The sequence below is a fragment of the Macaca mulatta genome, chromosome 12 (genome assembly GCF_049350105.2).
Source record: "Macaca mulatta isolate MMU2019108-1 chromosome 12, T2T-MMU8v2.0, whole genome shotgun sequence".
Classification (NCBI taxonomy): domain Eukaryota; kingdom Metazoa; phylum Chordata; class Mammalia; order Primates; family Cercopithecidae; genus Macaca; species Macaca mulatta.
The window spans coordinates 69,628,285-69,654,131 of NC_133417.1; the positions used below are offsets into that span (position 1 = coordinate 69,628,285).

Genomic DNA, 25,847 nt, shown 5'->3' on the forward strand with positions numbered 1-25,847 from the left:
TCCTATCAAAGTCACCAAAGACTTTGACTATGAAGAAATCCATGGCCACTTCTCAGAACTCACTTATGCAACCTATTAGCAACATTAAACAAAGCTGATCACCCTCCTAAAATACATTATTTTTCTTCCAGGAGACCACATTTCTTACTCTTCATAGATCCCTACTCTCTGGCTACTCAGTTTTCTATGTCTGCTTCTCTCCATCTCCTGATCAACACTGGTGTGACCTAGGGCGTGGTCTGTGAACACATTCCATTTAGTATCTCTGCTCCCTCTCCAGAGGATCTCATCTATTCTCTTTAAGTATAATGTGTATGCCGATGAATTCCAAATCCATGTCTCTATCTTGGACATCTGTTCTGATCTCCCCTTAATGTCTGAAGCCTCTTTAATTTAGCATGTCTAAAACTGAGACCATGATAATTCCTCTTTATCCCTCTGCCACATCGTAGTCTCACAGCCTTCCCTGTCTTAGTAAAGAACAAGTTATCCTTCCATTTGCCCTCATCTTCTGTCACATCTCACACTGAGTCAACCTTTTTATCCCTTCCCTTAGAAGATATCCAGCATTCAGCTTAACTGCTACTACACAGTCTGAATCATCATTAGAAAATACCTAATTAGACTCCATCTCCACATTGTTTCGCTATAGTCCTTCAAGATAGCAGCAAAAAGAATCTGCTATCTTTAAATAAGATCATAAAAAAGGATCCTATTAAAATGTAAGCCAGATTAGGTTAACTTTGGTTAAAACCCACTAATAGTTCCCTTTATAAGTCCATTAACAACCTGGCATCTAGCTCTCTCTGGCCTCCTCCTTTGGTAATGGAGTGGCTCACTCCACTCCAGCTACACTGGCCTCTTTGTTGCTCTTCAAATGTGCCGGCAGAGTTCCTCCATCACAGGGTGGTCATCCTTTACTGCTCCCTGTCCCTGGAATGCTTTTTCTTCTGACAACTCGGTGTCCATTTTCTTCAGGCCATTTCTCAAATGTCTTCTTTTTTTTTTTGAGACAGAGTCTCACTCTGTCACCCACCCAGGCTGGACTGCAGTGGCATGATCTCGGCTCACTGCAGCCTCCATCTCCCAGGCTCAAGTGATTCTCATGCATCAGCCTACTGAGTAGCTGGGATTACAGGCATGCAATATGACGCCCAGCTAATTTTTGTATTTTTAGTACAGACAGGGTTTCACCATGTTGGCCAGGCTGGTCTCAAACTCCTGACTTCAAGTAATCTGCCTGCCTTTGCCTCCCAAAGTGATGGATTACAGGCATGAGCTACCATACCCGGTCAAATGTCATCTCTTCAACGAACTCCTCCCTGACTCCCAATATTTCTTATCCCTGCTTCCTAGATTTATTTCTATGATCAGCATTTAATTGCTCTCTAACATACTATATGGTTGACTTATTTGCCTTATACATTGTCTGCTCCCACTAGGGTTGACCACAGAGGCAGGGATTTTTTTCCCCTATTTTGCTCACTGCTGTTTGTCCAGAACCATGCCTGGCTCACAGAGGTTTCTAAGTAAATACTCCTTGAATGAATAAAAAATGAATGATATGCTGCCATCTTCATTTGTAAATAAAAGACCTTGACGTACTCAGACCAGGAGCATGTGTAAAGACTGGGGCAGTCTAGTCTTACAAGACAAGATAGGTACGTCTAAGGGAAGTGAACTAATTCATAAGATATTTTTCAGTCTTTATGCCTTGCTACACACCAAGAAAAAATGGGCAAATTTACTATTTTATAATTTTTAAATATATCTGCCAGAGAGAAAGGGAAGCCTGCTCCCAAAGAAAAGGGTTTGAGTTAGCTGTGCTCTTTGCCAATTGTGTTAGGTACTAAAGAGGAAGGCAGGTCACTTCAACAGGGAGAGAAACTGTTAGGTCTACAGTGGCAGGAGCTTCACCGAACAAACCTCTCACAAACCCACTAACTGTGCCTTATAACAGAGGAATGGGACAAGGTGGCACCAGGGAGGTCTTACCAATAGTTGAAATGTTAACCTTCTTTCCTACTAGTTGGCAAATAGCTGCCTCCAACCCCATCCCATTACTCTGATTCCTCCTCCAAAATTCTTCAGATTTCTCTATAATCCAGCAAGAAAAGAGTTAAATCCTGCCACCCAAAGTCGGATTTTGTTTCAGAGTCACTAAAGTCAATTCTGACTAAATATTATGATCATCCTGACTAGGGTAGGCATTGGGGTGGATTCTCAATCGATGTTTGAAATAATTCAAAACAAGGGCCCGCTGCAACAAAAAGGTAAGAAAGAAATGCACCAAGGAATTGGCAGTATTTAAATATTGCTTTGAATAGAATATAAAGGTTAAATAGAAATCTTTCTACTGATAATGTCTTTGTGTTCTAAAACCTTCCCCTGATATCTTATAAGAGTAACAAATTTAGGAAACATCAGAAAAAAAGGCCAAAAGTTCTCCCAAAAGAACATGGCCCTTCACTTTAAAAAAATAATTACCTGCAAATCAAAAGCAGTAGAAGATGTGATTTTATTTCTTGGATTTACTTCTGTAAAGCCCTATTAAAGCCAAGTTCCACTCCTATGGCAGATCTAGTTTACCAGTAAGAATGCAATAGGTGATCAATAAGTGGCAGCTTAATGCATGAAGCAACAGCAGCATTTGATTTTCCTCCCCAGTTCCATGTTTCCCGTGTTTCAACTGATTGCTTTCATGAGGTGTATAATAAAAATGTGTTCATCATTAGGTCACATTCCTTATCATTGTCACTTATTGGTATTTTCCATGATAAAAGCAGCCATGACATGAATTTCTCAATGAGAGTATCTATTTGGGAGTTAGAGCTCTTATATTTTGGTTATAATAAAGCAGACAGTACAGAATTATAAAAGGGAGGAATATATACAGACTCACAAATTTTTATGAACCTATTCATAACTCAAAGACAGAATAACCACAGACTCATATATTTCATTATTCAGCCTAGAGGTCTTAAAATAAGGTAGCTTTTTGTAAAACAGAGTATTTATATTTTTACGGATAAAGAATTTAAAATTTGTCAAAATAGACATATTTCAGTTTTATAAATGCTAAATTTTTTTCAACAGCATTTATGAAGATAATTGGGGGAAGTGCATATTGAAAAGACAAAGTCATGGACATCAGGGGAAGCATTTATTTTACAACCCCATTCTGCGACATTCACCACCCTTACCATGTTGTGCATGGGTATCATGATGGTAAATGGACAGGCATTACTAAAGCTGCAATTTGAATTAAAGCGGCTAAGAAAAAAGACATTGGCTTGGTGCGGTGGCTCACACCTGTAATCCCAGAACATCTGAGGACAGGGATTCAAGACCAGCCTGACTAACATGGTGAAACCCCGTTTCTACTAAAAACATAGAAATTAGCCAGGTAGAGAGGTGTGTGCCTGTAATCCCAGCTACTTGGGAGGTTGAGGCAGAAGAATCGCTTTAACCTGGGAAGTGGAGGTGCAGTGAGCCAAGAGCGCGCCACTGCACTCCAGCCTAGGCAACAAGAGTGAAACTCCATCTCAAAATAAATAAACAAATAAATAAATAAAAATAAAAAGACATTAGAGGAAAGTGAACATGATTTCACTAATTGATATGAAGTACAATTATGTGGCCTGTCATAACTGGAACTTATGCTGTTAATAATGCTTAAAACTTACTAAAGTTGAGGACAAAATGTAAATTTAACAATTGGTATAAGTCATGCAAAGGCAAGAGTTTTGAAGAAATAAGAATAGTGAGTTTAGATAATAAGCAACAGATTAATGGACAGAAATGTAAATTTTCTTTTGAAATATAAGTAATATTCATATTAGCATTCAAGGAAATAGCTTTATATATATATTTTTGTTGTCCTATAAGATACAGAAGCAAGAGGTTTTTTGAAGACTCTTGGAAAATAATTTCAATTACTTAAGAAATTGCCAAGGAAAGTTAAGATAATAAAAATCAAATGTGGAATTATTGTGTGTTAACTAAAACATCACTCTTAACACAAAACAGAAGAACAACTGGGACTTGAGAAAGAGATGTTCTACACCTACTAAAAAACCTTCTCTTGGGGAGGCGGGGTGAAAGCCTGCAGGAAAAGAAGGAACATTTAAGTTAGAAGACTCTCATGTTTCTAAATAGATTGTAGCCAGGAAAACACATGTATACACTGGGATTTACAGAGAATATACATATCTAACATGCAAGACTGGAGAGGCTCCAAACCCAGGAATGACTAATGCTAAAAGCAGCCTTACTAAACTGCCACAGCATTTAAGTAATATACATCATGAGTTTAGAATGCTAAAAAAGTAAATTAAATTAAAAGGGTGGGAAGACCACTGATACCTAAGCAGCAGCATTCTTTTTTTTTTTTTTTTTTTTTTTGAGACAGAGTTTTGCTCTGTCGCCCAGGCTGGAGTGCAGTGGTACGATCTCAGCTCACTGCAACCTCCGCCTCCCAGGTTCAAGCAGTTCTCTGCCTCAGCCTCCCGAGTAGCTGGGATTACAGGCGCCCACCACCATGCCCGGCTAATTTTTTGTATTTTTAGGAGAGATGTGGTTTCACCATCTTGGCCAGGCTGATCTTGAACTCCTGACCCTGTGATCCACCCACCTTGTCCTCCCAAAGCGTTGAGATTACAGGCGTGAGCCACTGTGCCTGGCCAGCAGCAGCATTCTTAAGCTATATTTTCTTCTGTGCACTTCAGGAGTATGCTCCAAATAGCCTCCCAATAGCTCTGCTCTTGCATTCATCACAGCTAAACTACCCACTATTTCTGAATGTGAATTTGTCCAGTTGGAGAGAGGCTTACAGGGAGTTTGCAAGGTAGAAGGCAGCCCATTACAATGATTCCCAAAGAAATGGGTTTTGGAGTCAATACAAGCGGTTGAACCAGAAAGCTTGCCATTTATTGTCTCTGTGACCTTCAGTCTCCTCATTCACGAAAAGGAAAAGTAACAGCACCTATGTCAAAAGGGGCTGGGATGCTTAAATGAAATGTTATATGTAAAATACATAGCACAGTCCCTAGCATACAATAGATGCTTCATAACCATCAGCTGATATTATTACATCTAATTTGTCTATTTTAAAGTACATGAAAATGTTCTGCAAATAATGTAAGAATTATAATTATGTAGATGTTGGAGTAAAAAGTATAGGTAAAAAGAGGTATTTACTTTAAGATTGTACTCTCTGGTGACTGCGTTGGTAACAGTCCTATTGGAATCAGTCTTAGTAATAATTAACCTTAAAGCTCAACAGTGCCCAGCGTTCAGGAACCGATGCTTAGTCTACTGTATATCACTGTGGGTCTAAAAATCTCCACCTTTAAGTCAACTCAGGTCTCTTCAACATACTTTAAAGGACTTTAATAAAAGTTAAATATTTAACACTACTTTGTTGAATCAGTGAATTCATGGATGTGTATTATAGTACATACATTTGAAATGTCTCATAAGCAAATTCAATGTGAAAAATTAAAGAACTATTTATAACTCTCTTCAGCTTTTACTACCAACAAACCTTTTCTTTGTTCAAATTATGACTACATTTTAAAAAGTGGTAGACATTAAAATTTATTAAGTCTGAAGGCTTTACAAAATGAGAAAACACAGAGGTTTCTACTTACTAGGGGAAACTGCTTTGGTTAATCATTAGCGATGTTCAATTATTTACTTTAGTTAGAGTCACTGATAAGTCTGCTTGCCATTAATGAAAACTGCACTTCTAACAGGAATGCACATCACCAAATTTTATGGTCTGTAAAAAGGAAAATACCACAAGGAGAAACAGAATCTACTAATGAAAGTGGTAAGGTCAGGTTGAAAACCATGCCAGATTGTTAATCCCCCAGAATTCACATCCAGATCAGAATTCTGATTCAAAATTGAACTAAATTTAGCTGAAGAAAATAGAATCAAATGGCATTCAAGAGATTTACTGAATACCTGCTCTGTACTAGTTATTAGATCACTTAATAATCATAGTTGAATTATAAAATGTGGGTCACTGAAATCGAAGTATCCTGGATTAAAGAGTTAAATGCAAAGGGAGTGCTCCAGGAGGCGACGGGGCCGAATTCACCAGCGGCCTGGGCAGTAGTCAAAGGCCCAGCACGTCCTGGGTGCCGTGGTGCGGGCAGTGAACGCGCGCCAGGCCAGATGGGCCCATGCCGGGCGCCAGAACTGTACCGGGCTCCATTCCCGTTGTTAGGGCTTCAGGTCGACCCCAGCACTGGGCTGCTCATCGCTGCAGGCGGAGGAGGCGCCGCCAAGGCAGGCATAAAGAATGGCGTGCACTTTCTGCAGCTAGAGCGGATTAATGGGCGCCTGAGTGCCTCCTTGCTGCACTCCCATGACACAGAGACACGGGTCACCATGAACTTGGCACTGGCTGGTGACATCCTTGCTGCAGGGCAGGATGCCCACTGTCAGCTCCTGCGCTTCCAGGCCCATCAACAGAAGGTCAACAAGGCAGAGAAGGCAGGTTCCAAGAAGCAGGGGCCTCGACAAAGGAAGGGAGCAGCCCCAGCAGAGAAGAAATGTGGAAACCCAGCACGAGGGGCTAGAACTCAGGGTGGAGAATTTGCAGGCAGTGCAGACAGACTTCAGCTCTGATCCACTGCAGAAAGTTGTGTGCTTCAACCACTATAATACCCTGCTTGCCACTGGAGGGACAGATGGCTACGTTCGTGTCTGGAAGGTACCAGGGCTGGAGAAGGTTCTGGAGTTCAAAGCCCACGAAGGGGAGTTTGAAGACCTGGCTTTAGGGCCTGATGTCAAGTTGGTAACCGTGGCAGAAGGATCAGCTGGTGACACAGCTGCACTGGCAAGAGAATGGACCCACCGTTTCCAGCACACCTTACCATCGTCAGGCCTGCAGGTTTGGGCAGGTTCCAGACCAGCCTGCTGAGCTGTGACTCTTCACAGTGCAAATTCCCCACAAGCGCCTGAGCCAGCCCGCTCCCTGGTACCTCACAGCCTGGGATGGCTCCAACTTCTTGCCCCTTCGCACCAAGTCCTGGGGCCATGAAGTCATCTCCTGCCTCAATGTCAGTGAGTCTGGCACCTTCCTAGGCCTGGGCATGGTCACTGGCTCTGTTGCCATCTACATAGCTTTCTCTCTCCAGTGCCTGTACTACGTGAGGGAGGCCCATGGCATTGTGGTGACAGATGTGGCCTTTCTACCCGAGAAGGGTCGTGGTCCAGAGCTCCTTGGGTCCCATGAAACTGCCCGGTTCTCTGTGGCTGTGGACAGTCATTGCCAGCTGCATCTGCTGCCTTCATTGCAGAGTGTTCCTGTGAGGCTCCTGCTCCTGCTGTGTGTCGGGCTTATCGTTGTGACCATCCTGCTGCTCCAGAGTGTCTTTCCAGGTTTTCTTTAGCTTCCCTGCTTCCTGGGAATCAGAAGCCTGGACACTGCCATCTCTAGAGCAGAGTGGAGGCCTGGACTCCCTTTGCTCACTCCATTCAGGTCCACAGCTGAGGTTACCTCTGATAAGATGAATGGGCACTACCTGCCCTTCTAGTGAAAAGGCTTGGTCGTGGCCCTGCGTGACTCTGGGTGCCAGGAACCCTGCCTTCATCATCTGTGGATCCATCCAGAACAGCGGTGTCTGAAGCCCAGGCCATACTCCCTGCCTCCTGCCTTCTGCCTACTAGAGGCTTGAGAGTTGAGTTTGTCCTTTCTCTAGAAACATGTGAAGATGCCCAAGAGCCTGGAGGCACTGCTGTCCTTCCTGCAGAAACAGTTTCTCCTCCTCCCCTCACAGCCTTGTGGCCAGTTCCTCTTCACATGAAGCCCCTGGCATTTGCTGGGGAAGGGACTGGCCTGGTACTTGCTGTTAGGGCAGGAAGGGGCAAAAGGAAGACTTGGGTAGTAATCTGGGGATTCAGATGGGTAGCACTAAGCCAGCCGGCCTAAAGATGTAATAAGTTCCTAGATAGTCTACCCTAACCTCGAGGAAAGGAAAAATGAACCTCAGCCCACTAGGCAGGAAAAGTTGATATTTAACAAACAAGGAAAGAGTGAACTGAGACCCCCCCCCCCCCAAAAAAAAAGAGTTAAATGAAAGAATACACACGGAAAATAAAAACACTCAATTAGGGGATAGAAACATAGAAGCCCAACTTCAATAATTTTGTTAAATGTTTCTAATAGAATCTGTTGGTTCTGTTTATAATATGATTTTCACAGGTGGAAAAGGGTGGGGTTAGTGGAGAGAATGTAAACAATCTCTTGAAATTGTCTGAAAACTCATGTTTTCTTTTTCAAGGGACAGACTCACATTATTCTTCTCTAACCTGGACATTCCCAATAAACACTATTAAATAATATAAAGTATCTTATAAATTGACATTAATTTATGATATTTGCTATTGTATCCCAATAACTGAACTTTTCATATATCTGAAGGTCAAGTTTTAACGCTTAACTCTTCATGGAAGAATGCAAAAACAATTTTACAACTTAGACAAGCAAGTCAATTTTAAGTGTCATTATTATACATATTATTGTTACACTATAATAAATGTAATTTAGAAGTACGAGGTCTTGTTTTGAATTCGCAGAATAAGCTGTTTTTATCACAATTAAATCAGTTTTACGGTTGATGTGATAAAATTAGCTCAATCTCATAAGACACAAATAATGTATATAATGATGAGGGAAAAAAAATCAGTAAATCTCAAATAAAAGTCGCCTCATAGAAGTTTTGGTGTCCATTATTATATGTGTATCGTTTTTACACCTGTATATACATAATGCACATAGATACACACACACACATGCATGCAAATTTTGGCTTGCATTGTATGAAAGCATACATGCCAGTTTCTTCGTTATATTATTGTGATTTGTAAAAATAAAATGTTATCTTTTGGTGGGGTGGGGGAAGTTTATTTCTGATATCCTATATCTCCCTGTTCTACACCCTTTTCCTGTTTGGATGGCACTTCCTCCCAACTCCTGAAAATCTAGAGCTTATACATTCTAGTTTTTTATTCTCTATATAAACCTGTTTTAAGATTCTTCACTGATGGCATGGGAAATCTTAGCCTGCCTAGGTTTTGTAGATTAAGAAAAGCTGTATAACATCAAAGTGAAGGGGTATAAGGAATAGAGGTGGTATGTCAGATCTCAGACAACTGTAATAACGAGAGGAGAAATAGGACAGCAGTACCAGGGTCTGGAGCTCTTACGTCTACACTAGGCCAGCTATCACTATGTGGACAATTTTAATGCTGCTCCTACCAATCTGCTGAAATAAATACTATAAGAGGAAGCAATGAGGTTACAACTAGGTTCACTTATATGTGATCTAAATACCACCACCAACAGTAACTTGTCCCTTTTTGGTTACTAAAATTAAACCCATTTAGGGGATTCTGAGTGGCCAAGCTTGCCACTAGATTTCTCTTAAAGTCATCTACTTTAAAACTCATCATTAGTCAATGGTAACATTTGTATCCCATGGTTAACAAACTCATTAATCTAAGCATGTCTTCATCAATCATCAAGTCTTCTACTTCTTTTTAGTAATGCAATACCTATGCAATCGTGTTAACTTTTGTGTTACAGTCAAGAGTTTGGGAAGAAAGATGTCAGTCAATGTTTTATTTTGTTATTGTACTTTAAGTTTCCGAAATCCTCAGAGGAGTAATGCCAGAATTAGACACCATGATCTCGTTAATGTCGATCAAACCAAAACAAGCACATTCATCTGTTAGAGGTCAATTTTTAAAAAATAGCAAAATAGCATAATTTTGTAATACTAGAGTTGGAAGAGACTTTGGGAAATTTAATTACACAACCTTATTCTACAGAGGAGAAAACTAAGTCATAGAGAAGTTCAGCGAAGGTGAAGGAAAAAAAACTACAACAGCAAAGAAAAAGATAATAGACCTATTAGTAGAATTCAAGATTCTCTCTCTCAAGCCAGGTCAGGACTTCTTCTTTCCAGCCCTTCTCTAGGCACAAAAGAAAGAAAACACACACACACTAAAAATTCCCATGTTATCCCCCTGTAGGTTTTTTCCATTTGTCTTCCTGAGGCAATCTGTGCTTTCATCAACCCTATGATACTTTGATAAAGTACATAAACTAAGTCTTATTCGTGATAATCCTTTGCATATAGCATTTAGTAAGAGCCCAGTGATGAGGGTCTAGCTCCATGGTACATCTTGGATGAAAAAAACCCAGGATGAACCACCAGAAAGCAGAGCTCAGGATCAAGTTTAAAAGACAGGGAATGGTGGTAACCATGATTCTCTGTGATCACAGTGATCACAGACCCTCCTAGCCACAGGGTAGGAAAATGTGAATAATCTAGAAGTCAACTGAGTTTAGGACCTATACCAGAGTGAAGCTACAGTCAATCAAACAAACTGGGGCCAAGTCAGTTCATCCAGAAAGGGAATTAAGGTTGGGAGCAGGCTTATCCCAGTGACACCATAAGGTTATCACTGTGGTTCCAGGAAAGAGGCCTGCTTCTATCTGCCCTGGCCTCTGTTAACACATGCTGGTTACTAGAGAAAGGCAAATCTCCCCATGAGGTCGCAAACATCACAGAGGTACAGAGACTAAGTAAACTTCATACTGGTAAAGTAAGCCTCCTAACACTAATTATTTTCAATAGTATTTTATTAACTCAGCCTGTTATTTCAGAGAGGTACGACTTTTTATATACTAACAGATAAAAACGAGAAATCCACATTAATTCCACAAATGACCTACTGCTCTTTGAATAATATATTTTTCCTTAAAATTTAACAAGTCATTGATTCCTCATAATTCATAGTTCTTTACTTTTAGGCCAGAGGTAGTATTGTCAGAAACCTAAAATGGAATGGCCCAGAGGGTTGTCATAAGGATTAAATCAGTAATGTTCTTAGAGCCTTGTCTGAAACATTAGTAAGCATTATATAAGCATTCACCATTGCTTTTATTATTGTGATTATGACCCTTTGAAAATCTGATGAAAACTACAGTGGCAAAGTATGTATTATATCTAGGAAAGCCTTAAAAAGGGGAGCAGATTAAATATTATACTGTGTTGGTACATTTCTCTACTGAATGAAACCAATCATATTTTTGGAAGTACAGACAGCTGTATTCTGTACAGCAAACTGCAAATGCCATGGTAACCACTGTTCCTAGGCAATTGTAGAATTATGCGTGTGGTCCACTTTCTATATAATAAATATAAGAGGAAAATGGAGGGGAAAATAAACTGTGACAACCTGTGTAAAAATCTAAAAAGGGGTGTGTTTCTTAAAAATTGCAAATACATACTCTGTTAAAAGAGAGGGTACAACCTTACATACTCTGTGTAAAATCACTAAGATTAAAATGAAGTAAAAGAGCAAAATATGTACCCGTACATTTGATAAGTATATGATAATATGTCATCTTATCTGCTTATAAACCATGATATACATTAGAATATGAAATTGAGTAAAAGATGAATAATGTAAAACATTTAAAAAGTTAAGTCAGTTATTTTAAAACTAACACTCTAGGTATTAAATTTCACTTGCATAATACTAGATGGCAAAGAGTTTCCATTTCTCAATAGTTGAGTATTTGTCTGGACAAAGCAGGATGCAAAACGAGACAAAATAAAATGCCCAATGAAGATCACTTCTTACAGTGTTTCCAGCCACAATGTAATGTCCGAAACAAAATGATGTGCCATGCCCATAGCCAGGGGAAAAATTGATTGCTGTTGTATATTCATCATTCCAAGCGGCAGTCACACCAAATGTGCCAAATGAAAAATTCTCCAAAAGGTTCTGTGAATTCTATGGGTCAAGATTACTCAATGCTTTTTCCTGACTCTTCTTCCACTTATTCAAATGTAAAATCAGTTTATGAGGCTAATTTGTCAATAAGACCAGAACATCCTTTGGCCACTGATTTTATTAAATGTTCTCTTCATAAACTCTTGGTCAGCAGATACGGTGCAGAAATTAGATTTCTGAACTTAGATTTATCTGAGAATTCTAAGTCACTTTCAATTTAAGTCAATGTAATTGAATTTCTGACTTCCCATTTCACAAATGACAATCTTATTGTAAATGACTATGTACATTTTATATAAGAATATATGTTATATGGGTCATACAAATAAAGCATTATCTATTACATGTCTTGTTACACAGATGGCATTTCAAATCATCAGGAAAAATCATATTTAAAAAATGCTCAAAAACTACCAAGAAATACTGCCAGAAAATTTCTAATGGGAAAGTTTTCTTTTCAAATGAACATTTTCATAGAGGATGGTATATTCACCTTTATAGGAAAAATGACATGAGACTTGAAATAATGTGAAAGAGGGTGCAGAGAAATTTAGGGATATGAAAGGATACTGCAGCAATAATAGTAAAATATGTGTTCTTCAAAATGTATTCTTTAGATGGAAAAAATAATTTTAGATGCAGAAATATTCTAAGAAAGGTTGGGTTCAATCATTTGCTAACTTGGATCTTTGCTATCTCTGCTAACTTTGAATAGTCTTTGGAAACGGCACAATTAGTTTGTTAAAATTAGCTCAGCAAATCAACAGTCTTTTATGTGAGCATTTTCAGTATGAGCTCTAAAAAACTCACCATCCATATACTTTAATTTGCTAATATTGAGAAATATCTTAGAAGAATGAGGCAAATTATTAAATATAGACAGCCAAAAAGGATAAAATAAACGTGGTTGACAAAATTTTTCCTAAGCTACAGATTTACTGACATCAGTAAACCTTGACTAAGGCAAACATAGTTTCTGTGGCTCTTAAAAGAACAATAAAATGCATTAAAAACTCAAAATGAATAAAATTGCTAATTACAAAATCCCTTTGTCATATGTTACTGACATTTATCTCTCTAGCTTTATTTACCCACATGAAGAAGCATTTTCTATTTCTCATGCGATGTAACTATTTTCAGTATTTTCTTTCTGCTTTATTAAAAGGTGCTTTGGAGGAAAAAAGTGGAAAAATTAGAATGCTATACTTCTGTCAAACAGCGCACCCTTGTGGTTTATTTTGTATCCTGAACAATAAAAATTAAAGTGTGTCTAAAATTCACATACTTAGAACCAATTTGGTCATACATATTTTTCTTCCAAGTTATGTTTTCCTCAACATGCTATCATTTTCAATCACTAAAAATAGTGACATTTTACATTTTCGAATTCAAAACTAAATTGTGAAAATAGATACAAATGTTTATAGTGATAATGACCATCTTTGATTTTAAATTTAAAACAAGCAAGCAGTGAAATAAGTATGATTCACTCATAAATTCATATGTTTTGCTGAATTTCCTGAATATCTGCATCTGGCTATACAAACCATGCTTTTACTATTTTAAAGTTTATTATTATTTTTTAAAGACTGGGTCTCACCCTGTCACCCAGGCCGGAGTGCAGTGGTGAGATCACAGCTCACTGCAGCTTTGAATGCCTGTGCTCAAGTGATCCTCCCACCTCAGTCTCCTGAGTAGCTGGCACTGCTGCAGGCACACACCACCATGTCTGGTTGATTTATTTTATTTTATTATTTTTTTGTAGAGGCAGGGGTCTTACTTTGTGGCCCAGGCTGGTCTTAAACTCCCTGCTTTTAAGTGATCCTCCTACCTCAGCCTCCCAAAGTGCTGGGATTATAGGCATGAACCACCAAGCCTGGGCTATAAACAATTTTAATTCAAGGATCATTTATACTTATAAGCATTATGCAATGTACAGTATAGTTTAGTTGGACCTTAAGTTTTCAATATAACCTTATCTAAATTCTGGCTTTTCTATAAAAGCTTAACAAATATATTGTTAAGAATTACATGGTCCAATTACCATAAAAGTAAACATAAGCAATCTTTAAGTTATCCAAGTACTTCTGAAAATTTACCAGATATATGAATGACATACTAAAATTTTACGATATAAGTGTGACACATTCTCATTGTATATACTGTACCTGGCTATGAAAGCAGTGATTAATGTTTACTTATCAATTCTCTTGAACACCTACCATGTTACAGAATTTTGCTGGAGAACACAATTCCTGCCCTCTGGGTGGGGAAAAGAAAAAGGCAAAATTTAACAATGCTGCAAGCATTAAGCCATAATACAACCCTAAAGTTTATCTTTAGAGGATGAGGTAAGTAAGTCATGTTATACCCATCAATGTAATATTATTCAATCCTTCAAAAAGGTGAAGCCCTTTATGAACTGCTAGGAATATCCAGAATAAATCATTCTATACCAAAAAGTAAAGTATAAGATGCATGTAGCATATGGCCACCTGAGGAAAAAAAAAATATTTAGCATGAATATTGGTTTAAATATGCATACATGATCTCTGGAAAGATACACGAGAAACTGTTAATAGTGGTTGCCTCTGGGCAGGATAACTTGGTTGGGGAGAGGGAAGGAGAATTTTTACTGTATTCCTCGTTTTACTTTTAGAATAACATATACAACCTATACATAATGCAAATTAAGAGAAAATAAAAAGGGACAAGAGAGACAAATTTAGAGAAAGCAAGGATTATTCTGTGCTGGAATCTTTTGAAAATTCTCCATGAATCTGATAAAAGAATGGACATCCTTTGGATGGGTAAGTAGAAATGAAGAAGATGGAAGTGGGGCCACTCCATTCTGAAAAGACAGAACACAGGATTTTGCATCAGCAACAATAAGTCAAATCTTCTGGTTAGAGATACAAGTATCCTATCCTATCCTATAAATGATGAGGAATTAAAAAGTTTAAAAGTAAAATTGTGATCATTCTGTAGAGGATCTTGAATGCCCAGAAAAATGACAACAAGCTATGCAAAGTTTCTGAACTGAGAAGTGATAATTAAGAAATACAAATGCAGCAGCTTGCCACGTTGAGTATTTCAATGACATGTTAAGTATTGGTTTTCTCTTTATACTCTGTCCTGGATTTCTCTACAAAAGATGTCAGCAGAGGGAATAAAAGACATCATGAAGGGAGACTGAATGAAGGATTGGTCTCTAATTAGATGTAAAAAGAAAATCAAAGCTGATCTTGAGATTTTCAGTCTGGTAGAAAAACAGTGATGTTGGTGTTAAATACATCTTCCAGGTAGTGATGAGTCAATAGCAACTGTGAATTCAAATTGCAACTGGAAGAATATTGAGATTAGAATTACTAATATTGTTGATGTATAGTTTCCTAGGGCTGCCCTAACAAATTACCGTGACTGGGTGGCTAAAAACAACACAAACGTATTCTTCCACAGTTCTAAAGTCCAGAAATCTCAAATCAAGGTGTTGGCAGAGTCATGCTCCCTCTGAAGGCATTAGGGAGAACCCTCCCTTGCCTCTTGCAGCTTCCAGTGACTCCTGGTAATGGTTCGCTGTGGCAGCATAATGCCAATTTCTGCCTCTGTCTTCATACTACCTTCTCTGTGTCTCTCTCCCTGTGTGTCTCCTCTTCTTATAAAGATACCTGTCACTGGATTTGGGCCCACCTCAAATCCAAGATGACTTCATCCCTAGATCCTTAAGTACAACTGCAAAAATTATCTCTCTAAATAAGGTCAGAAACCTAGGTTTTGGAGGGGTTAGAGTTCAGACACACCTTTTGCAAGGAACATTATTCAAACCACTACAGTTGAGAACCATCAGCCCACAAACTCAAAAAAGAAGAGAAGTCTTCTCTGAAAGAGCGCACAAATATAGACCAAGACCATGGATTTAGTGCCTCCAAATTTAGAAAATGAATAAAATAGTGACAAGAAAAAAAAATACAAGAGGGCTGAGATATAAGAAGAGGCTGAAGACCAAGGAAGAAAAAGACAAATCAAGACCAAGGGGGTAATTAATCACATCAAATACATCAAGAAGTTTGTTGCAGAGATGTCTAGGAAGGTATGAATTTGTGTGTGCACTACAGCTTAATCACTATTATTTTTGCCATGAATAAATAAAAAATAGTTTTTCAGCTTCTCTAGGGAAAAACAAATAATTATGGGTTCTACTGAACAATACATCAAAGAACTATCCAGATGTCCAGATCAAAAGAAAAAATAATTAGAAAATTGTACAAAGATGTGTAGTTTCCCAAAGGCAACATACTAAAAAAAAAGATTACTTAACACAGGGGCAGCAACTGGTCACAGAGCAGAGGGAGAGCTTCAAAAGAAATAGCTTTCAGTGAGGTCACTGGTAGCGCAGCCCAGAATTTTAAGAAACAGACTACTAGAAAGACAACATAGACCTCTTGGGGAACCAAGTACAAAGGAAGTTTACTGAAATAGATTGGATGAGGACAGCTAGAATAAAGATTTGTGAGCATGGGCTAAAGTATATTTCTATATATATTAATATATGCAAAAACATAGCTACTCAAGAGTATAATTTACACTCTTCTATGATCCAACCCTAAAAATGCTACTTCTTATTGCGAATAAATTTAAAAGGGCTACAAGCACAAAACAAAGTCTTTGGGACCCTGACTTGACTCCTGCTCACCATGCTTAATTTCAATCTCTGTTTCTTGCTCATGCCTAGGCAAGCCATAGTGTTCACATTCCTGCATCTCTGAACACGGTTCCTTTGCCTAATGCAATCCCGCACATATTTTAAGAGTGAACTCAAGAATCATCTCTTCTGTGAAGATTCACCTAACTCTCAAGCAGTTACCCTGCAAATTCTTTGTCAGTATATGATTCTATCACTTGACAAAAACATTATCCTCCTGATTTGTGAGATTAGATGAGATTTTATGAGATTTTATACCACAAATACTAAATTAGACAAGAAAATCTTAATAGAAATAAGAAACTTAATGGATCATTTCCCAAGTACTGAGGTTAAGCATTTTCAAAATTCATTTCTATCTCTTTGAGTTGCACATATGATTGTCTATAAACTACATTTAAAACTATGGTTAATTTTAAGTCAAAGCAGCACAGAAATGTGTATCAGGTGCTTAGGAAGAGTTAATTTACTTTAGCATTGCATTTACTAAGCTCCCGAGGGGGAAACGAAATCTTTCAACTAGATACAAGAAAACTTCTCAGCGTCTCAAGTATCTGCAAATAAAATCTGCTCTCAAAGTTACTTAAATCATTCTGTCTGATTACCAGCAACAATATATACAGTCTCATCTTCAATTATATATACCTAAAAATTCATTTATTTTTCACATGGATAAAGCAAGGAATACGCGGATTGTTTAGTAATGAAAAGTAGTTTGCAAATGGATCTCCACAAAATGGCAAACTCAGGGAAAATTTGAGATTAAAGGTGAGTAATAAGAAACTTTGAGAAAAAGGTACACATAGAACTGTGCTTTGAAGATAAGAGGTAACTGTGATATATTCTATATAAAAAGGCTCATTTTCTTTTTTCACTATGGAGTATCTATGTACTAGGTAGATACCAGGCTATTCCCTGGAGAATCTCAGTCAGGTCAAGAAGATACATGTGGTTAGAAACCCATGAACACAACTCAAAGACTGTGTTACTGTTTAAAAAAGAATTATTCAAAAATAAAGACTGTATTTCCATTCCTATTACATGCACCAAGCAAGAGCCCCTAGTTAGGCCTTAGTAAACCAAGACTTTAGTTTTCGGATATTTTTTTCACCTGAATATGAAAGTTACTTAAAATGGACATTTATCCTTTACTGCATCACAGACCTGTACGTATACAGAAGATCTATTCCTAGTACCAATCTTAGAATGAGCTATTCATCTTATTACAGATTAGTAACTGCTACTAATTACCAACTGTTATAGGACTACTTCTTTCTAGTCTACCTAGAAAGGACAAGTTAGGTAAGAGGAAAAATAAATGGTACCCTGCCTCATCCAAAAAAACAAAATAGAAAACAAAACTACGCACCTTATCTGTCTCATCCACGCTCATGGATTTCATTATACAAGAAGCAGGCCTCTCTTGGATGTGTGCGAGGTCTTGGGGGACACTCTGAGACACTGGCATCGGAGGCAGTGGAGCCCGCCTCTTCTTGGGTGCATCCGATGGCAGGGTGTTGGAAATATATGGTTTGGAAATGGTATTCGACCTCGTAAAAGTCGGGCGGTGCTTATTTACTAGAGGAGTTGCAGGGGCACTGGCAGTCTGGTAAAGAACAACAAAGCCAAAATCTAGTAATTTCAAGATATTAGTAAAAAGCATTAGTAATTAAAAATATTTGAAGAATCTTACAAAATGCAATATAAGAAAATACTTACTTGGTCCCGCTTTTTCTTACTGCGTTGAAAAAAACTGAAAAACCCTTTAGTTTCTTTCTCCTTCATAATATCTAGGTTTTGTGATATTTGGCAGGACTCTAAAATAGAAGAAAAGCATCTTACTTTTGTATGTGAGGCTGACTGTTCAATTCCAAGATTTCTTTCTCTTACTTCCCCTTTGTAAACTTATCTAATGCTAAAAGCTACTAATTGTAGTCTACAAACAAGGCACTCTGCTAAGCACCTTAAATCTTATTAAGTTCTCAAAGCAACAAGCAAATATTGTTCTTATTTCACAAAAGAGGAAACTGAAGCTTAAAAAACTAAGATACATAATCAAGGCGAACACTCAGGAAATGACAGAGCTATACCACAAACTCAGTTTTTTTGATTCAGAGTCTGTGTTCTATACAACATTTCAGAAGCAGAAGTAAAATAGAAAGGACACTTCAAATTAAACAAGATATGAAATTGCTACCACACAGTTTGTTCCTTTATTTTTATTATACTTTGCTCTCACAGCTAAACTACGTGAAATATTTTCTTCTACAAAATGTGAGTCATTATAATTGCTCAGTACTCTGCTAAATGTTTCATAAAAGTTATTTCTTTAATAGGGTGGGTCTCAACTGGGACCAATTTTGCCCCCCCAGAGGACATTTGACAAAGTCTGGGGACAATTTGATTGCCACCACTGGCAATGGGGTTAGGAGACTATGCTGTCGGCATTTACTGGGTAGAGGCCAGTGAGGATTTCAAACATAGTACACTGCAAAAGGCAGTCCCCAATGACAGAATTATCTTGTCCCAAATGTTAATACTGCTGAAAATTAGGAAGCCCTACTTTAGTTAGAATGGCAAATGTCAAACCTCAAGGTTGCATACATAATATTTATATAAAATTTTCCAAAAAGCATCTCCTAATATCAACTGAAGGGCCAACAAACAATGACACAGCCAACAGTGCTGGGACTCCCTGGCCCAAACTGGTTCTAAATTCCATTTCCCATTAAAAGAAACCATGATTACTTGAGAATGGTTGATTCTCTGTTGGTATTAAGGAATGTACAAGATAAGCTTGGGACATCTAGCCATACTAGAAAGAATGCTGTCAAAGTCTACCAGGTTGTGTTAAAAGGACTCAGGAACCAACTTGAGATGGTTTCTACCGGTAAAAGGATAATTTGGACATCATAAAAGTAACTCAATAAACTGAAACATGTCACATGTGTTTAATTTCATACATTCATAATGATACTAAAAAAAAAAGCCTCTTTGTTCACATTTTTTGCTGGAGAACCAGTCCATTATTTTAAAAACTGATGAGAGGAAATCATCAAACTTTTATTATACCTTTTTCTTTTCTTTTCTTTTTTATTTATTTATTGAGATGGAGTCTTTTCTTGAATCTCACTCTGTCGCCCAGGCTGGAGCACAGTGGTGTGATCTTGGCTCACTGCAACCTCCGCATCCTGGGTTCAAGCAATTCTCCTGCCTCGGCCTCCCAAGTAGCTGGGACTACAGGCGTGCGCCCCCATGCCTTGCTAATGTTTGTATTTTTAGTAGAGATGGGGTTTCGCCATGTTGGCCAGGCTGGTCTCGAACTCCTGACCTCAGGTGATCCACCCACCGTGGCCTCCCAAAGTGCTGGGATTACAGGCGTGAGCCACCGCATCTGGCCTATTCTACCTTTTTCTGATTGAATTCAACCTCTGTAGCAGTCATATAGCTGACACGGGGAAGCTTGCTTTTTTAGTAATATTGTTTGGAATAGACTTTCACTATTTTTCGACTCCTAATTAACTAAGATGTAGACAAAGATCATTGATGGCTAACATTAGAAAAAAAGAACTTGTCGTTACATGTTTGCTGATGGAAGTACATAGCAACACTTGTGAAGTATTCTTGCCAAAAAAATCTCTTGCCAAAATCTGATCAAGCCTCTTGATTTAACCATCAATTTACAGGAAATAGAGGGGAAATTTACATTGAAATAAAATTTCAATGACATTGGCAATAAGTTAAACACTAAGTGACACCACAGGAGGCAACAGTAAAAATCTGAACGTGGGAAGCTATAAGACAAATGACCTGGTTTCTTCAATAAATGAGTAGCGAATTTTCCTAAGCCTTGGAAAAGCAATGAGTGGTGATCTGTAAAATTCAAAAAATATTTCTTCTACTAAGCAACATATGGATTTTATGGTAGATCACAGTACAATTTCAATAACATTTGAAATAAAATATTGTGTATTAAAATTTGTGAGACATAACTGAAGCTAAACTAAGAGATAAATATATAGTCTTAAATGCTTTTATTTAAAATACCTGTCTAAAAAAAAACCAAAATAAATTATGGCAAAATGGGGACTACTTCAGGAAAGGAAAGCTAGTTAACACCAAATAAATACAGTAATGCCTCAATAACATATGAAAGGAAAACTATTTTACAAAGTAAAACTTTTAAATCTGATGATTCAAATATTCAATAAGCAGCATACATTCTGCACAATGAGTTTCACAATGCTAGCAACTAATAATAATGAACACGTGCATAGCACTTTATAGTTAAAGTTTTTTGCATGCCTAATATATTTCTTAGAATGACCTTGTGAGGGAAGTATCAAAAGTTATCACTCTAAGCCCCTTTTCTCATTGGAAGATGCTAGCACTTACCCTGCAGGATATAAAAAATATATATATATGAAAGCAGTGGTATTACTCCATTACGCTCTCAGTAACTATAAGTGAACAGAGAATTTTAATAACTTGCACAAAGACGAATAGACATTAAACAGTAGAACTAAAACTGGTCTCCATTTAAAGATTATTTATATTTGTATTTTTGTTTTAGATTTGCCACTATTTCATTTTAAGATGGAATACACCACTTATTGCATATGGATGCACAATTAAATTTAGAACAGTAGATGAAAAATTCATATGGTTGTGCAATACAATAAATACAACCAGAATATTTTTTATATTTATTTTTTATTTTTATTTATTTTTCTGAGACAGTCTCACTCTGTCACCCAGTCTGGAGTGCACTGGCAGGGTCGTGGCTCACCACAGCCCTGACCTCCCTGGGCTTAGGTGATCCTCCCACCTCAGCCTTCTAAGTAGCTGGGACTACAGGCATGTGCTACCATAACCGGCTAATTTTTGCATTTTTTGTAGAGATCGGGTTTTGCCAGGTTGCCCAGGCTGGTCTGAAATTCCTAGGCTCAAGCAATCTTTCCACCTTGGCCTCCCAAAGTGTTGGAATGATAGGCATGAGCCACCATGCCTGGCCCACATGGTTATTTTTGGTGAAGAAATTTTCAGGTCATCCTCCACACTAGTTAGCCCTTAAGTTTTCACTTAAAGTTCTATATCAGGGATCATAGCAAGTCAGGTTAAACAGTAAGACAAGCAAAGCCTTGAGCTTACTTAGAAAAGCAACTCAAATACTGTAGTTTCCTATTTCTATTTCTAAAAGGCAGGCTAAAAATAATTGCATGGAAACGTCTAAGTTTTCAAAATAGTATCAGAAAAAATAAGGAGGCAAGGGCACTGACAGCATTTGGATTGACCTTGTAGATTCTGATGCTGTAAAGCTTTCTTAATTTTAATATTTCACTCTCTTAAGATTTATCCACAACATTTCATATTCTGAATAAACCTCATCCTTCCATTACTGGAAGGGATATTAGAAATCAATACATTCGACAACCTCGAAATGAGGCCAGAAAGTTTATGGAATTTGCTTAGGATTAGGCAAAGTTAGGAGTAAAGGTCAAGTACAAGTAATAAAATGTTGTTGCTAGAAAGAACCACAGAGATCACTATTTCTAATCTCTTATTATTATAGAAGTAGAAGGTGAGATTTCAATAACACATAATATATGCAGTTTGTTAAGGCTTGTTTTTTTAGTAAGCTGGTAATTATTAGGGTAATCAATTATTTGAGACTTTTCTTAATGGGTGAAAGATGATTTCTACAATTTATTATTGGACAATTTTTAATACAGTTTTTCTCTATGAAAGGAATGCATGCCCATTATGTAATTCTGTATTATAAAGAAAATAAATAATAAAAAAAAAATCACCTACCATAACCCTACCACCCAAAGGTAACCACAATTGAAATTTTTTATGTATTTCCTTTTAGCAATTTCATATAAAAGCATTTATTCACCTATTGTGTTAAACACACTTATATGGTATAAAAGCTAATTTCAATGTAAGCATTTTCCATGTTATTACAAAATATTCACAAACAATGACTGCAAAATTTCATATGGTTAATATAACATCATTATTCTGAATTACTGTTCAGTGAAATAATCTGAGATGCTTCCTTGTTACTACGAAGCTATTAGCACTTGTACCCAATAAAGATCCTAGCAAATCATTTTTCCTTGTATGAGAGTAAAGAATATGTTTTCCCACACTGTTAGAATAATTTTTAAACATTTGTTGAAATGAAATTATTACAATTAAATTTGGAAATCAAGGGGAAGGAACCTATAAATTTTTTCAGGAAATAAAACCCAAATATTTTCTAGGTTAAAATCTCTTACAGAATGAACATATTAGTGATGTTAAGAAAAGGTAAAATTAGAAGCTTATTTTCAATATATCCAATTTCAGGTTATAATTTGTTTCTATGATTCGTACATCTTACCTTGTAAAGATGACTTACTGAAGACAGTAACAGAAGTGGCTACAGAAGGAGGGGTATAAAAGAGGGTAAATTGACTGTGAAGATGATGTTTGTTCAAGTATAAAACATCACTGAGTTGAAAAAGTAGTTTATGGATTATATAAAGCCACAACCTCAGGACAAATTTTGAAGTCCCTATGCAAAGAGTATGTAAATAATTGTCAGCTTCACTAAACTTTTATTTCGCTTAGTGAAACAGATTCATGTTGAATAAATGTTTGCATTTGTCTACTAGACATCATACAAACCAGCATTATCTAAGATCTCCAAACTTTAATACATTACATCATTTCTATAGATTAAAACTGGAAGCTATTTCAAAAATTTTTTGAGTAAGATTGATTCATTTCATAAGCCAACTTATTTTGGTGTTGACCTTAGAAAAAATTTAGCAAGAAACTTCCAAACTTGAATGATAATTAAGACTCAGACAAAATCATAATGAGTCTACAGTAATTCACACTTGATTAGAATAACAACGAATTTACATATAAATTTTTATTTTCTGTTTAAGCCTCAAAGCCATGAAGAATTAAGTTAAATCCTACGCCTCCCCCAAAAAAAATCAGAGAAAGAAAAAATATAAAATGTAGATGATGGCTAAAAAGACAAGTTTTAATTCCAATTTCAATAACCGAAATTAAGTTAAATGTTATATTTAACTTGATTTGTATTTATTAACATTTTGTTTTCTTATTCCTAATGCCATGCAATTACTTCTATCTATAGGACCCATTAACTGCCATTATGAACTTGAGAATACCTACATGCAAACACAATGCACAAAAATATACAAATATATACATCCCACTAAATAAATAAAATAGAAGTCTGTCTTACCTCTGTTGACATCCATTGCATATAATTCTCTTAGTCCGAGGTCATTAAGAGATTTTGTCAAGTCGAGGGGCTCCTGTGATTGATAATCTTTCAACAATACTGTATGCAATGGATCAAACTCACATTTGCTACATATAATAGGGGCAAGCTCTTGAAGCGATGCATGTGGACTCACTCTCACTATGGTCTTCTGTGTTTTCTTAAAATTAATCACTACTCTCACAGTTTTCTGAAACACAGATTAAAGCCATACTTGTATCATAATTTACTGAAACAAACATTCTACAATAATGTCTAGAATAATGAGATAACCTACAGTTACACATTCTTTTTTTTTTTTTTTTTTTAGACAGAGTTTCGCTCTTTTTGCCCAGGCTGGAGTGCAACGGCGCGATATCGGCTCACCACAACCTCCGCCTCCCGGGTTCAAGCGATTCTCCTGCCTCAGCCTCCCGAGTAGCTGGGATTATAGGCATGCGCCACCACCCCGGCTAATTTTTTTTGTATTTTTAGTAGAGACAGGGTTTCTCCATGTTGGTCAGACTGGTCTTGAACTCCCGACCTCAGGTGATCTACCTGCCTCGGCCTCCCAAAGTGCTGGGATTATAGGCGTGAGCCACCAAACAGTACTTTCCTATTTTGGTGTGAAATTCTCTTTTTGATTAATGTTACTTCCTAAATCCAAAGCAAGTTCTTAGAAGCAAACACATTAGTTTATTTATTAAATAATCCAACCATTCTATAGTAAGATTTTAATTAGATTTTAAACTAAAAAAGAACAAACTAGCCTCATATCTAGTACCACTCATGTTTTCACTTTGTTCCTTAAAATATTTACTTTAAAATTAGCAGATGTACATAGTACAAAATTATGTATATTTTATCCTACCCTTTGAGGAATATTTATCTTTCAAATAATTTCTCTATTGCCTCAATAAAAAAAAGGGGTATTTTGGTTAAGTCACTAAAATTTTGTTTCTGTTTGAAACATTATAAATGAGATAAACCATATGAAAAGCTTAGCAGACTTTCTGGCACATAGTCATTGATCAATAGGAGAACATTGACTATTGTGATTAGCTTTTGTTGTTGTTACTCTTACTACTTTGGCTAATTTTAATATTTTAGTAAAGAATATTAAAATGTCTTCATTAGATATCTAGTACTGATAATTTAAAATTACTGGGAAGATTTTAAGCATCTCATCATGTAATTGAATTAAATCCTGTATGGAACTTAGCTACATGAGACTATACTAAGTGAAATGTACATTTTGCAGGTCCTTAAAGACATTCATTCACAAAACTAAAACCCTTTGTATAATCCCATGCAATAGCATAAATATAACCATTTCCACCTAGAAAAACAGCAGGGATAGGTAATAAACACCTAAACAGAAACAAATGCCTAGACAGAAGGCAGTCCAATATCCTAACACATATTAATAATATTAAATCATATATTGCAGAAAGCAAGTATGTTTTAATATTTTCAAAAACTCAACTTCTTTGAAAAAAGCTTCATAACAACATGAAGAAAATGCAAGAATATGTATATTTAAGTCACATGTAGCAATTTAATATTCAAACTTTTATATATATTATAAAATGAAAATGGTTGATGTTCATAATGAAAGAGTATTTGTTGAAACCCATAAAATTCTACCCTATTGCGTGCAGCAATAAAACAATTTTAATAAGGACTGATGATATTAGAATGATGTGGTTAAAAATTTTTGCATGGAATTTCTACATTAAAGAAAATGGAGTTAATGTGCAGCACACATTAATAGTTTAGAAGTTATTAATTCAAACACAATGAAGAGTGAGAAAAAAAACAAAAACACACACACACAAATAGATGTAAGTTACGACTGCTGCTTACCAAGTACGCAGAAGCTAAAATATTACTTTAAGAAATTCTTAGATGAATTTGCATGAAAAGATTCTAAAACCTTCCTTTACATATAAAATACTTTTTTAAAAAGGAGCTTAAAATACAAATCATTCATAATTGTTACATTCTTAGGCAATCATATTAGATATCATTTTAGAG

The 25,847-nt window shown here is 36.7% G+C and overlaps 1 protein-coding gene and 1 pseudogene across 38 annotated transcripts in view; one reads left to right on the forward strand and one right to left on the reverse strand.

Annotated features, from left to right (window-relative positions):
- Positions 1–25,847, reverse strand: part of COBLL1 (cordon-bleu WH2 repeat protein like 1) — a 194,058-nt gene that overhangs the window by 53,227 nt on the left and 114,984 nt on the right. For 20 of the 38 annotated variants that reach the window (XM_077956568.1, XM_077956563.1, XM_077956578.1 and 17 more), the window contains 4 exons: positions 23,793–24,021; positions 22,914–22,952; positions 18,245–18,342; positions 17,895–18,131 (listed from right to left, as the gene is read on the reverse strand). In XM_077956568.1, the coding sequence (XP_077812694.1) occupies positions 17,895–18,131; positions 18,245–18,342; positions 22,914–22,952; positions 23,793–24,021 (603 nt within the window). The remainder of the gene's footprint in view (positions 1–17,894; positions 18,132–18,244; positions 18,343–22,913; positions 22,953–23,792; positions 24,022–25,847) is intronic. The other 18 variants (XM_077956570.1, XM_077956564.1, XM_077956577.1 and 15 more) reach the window with 1 other exon arrangement.
- On the forward strand, positions 6,184–7,406 carry LOC106992599 (guanine nucleotide-exchange factor SEC12 pseudogene; annotated as a pseudogene).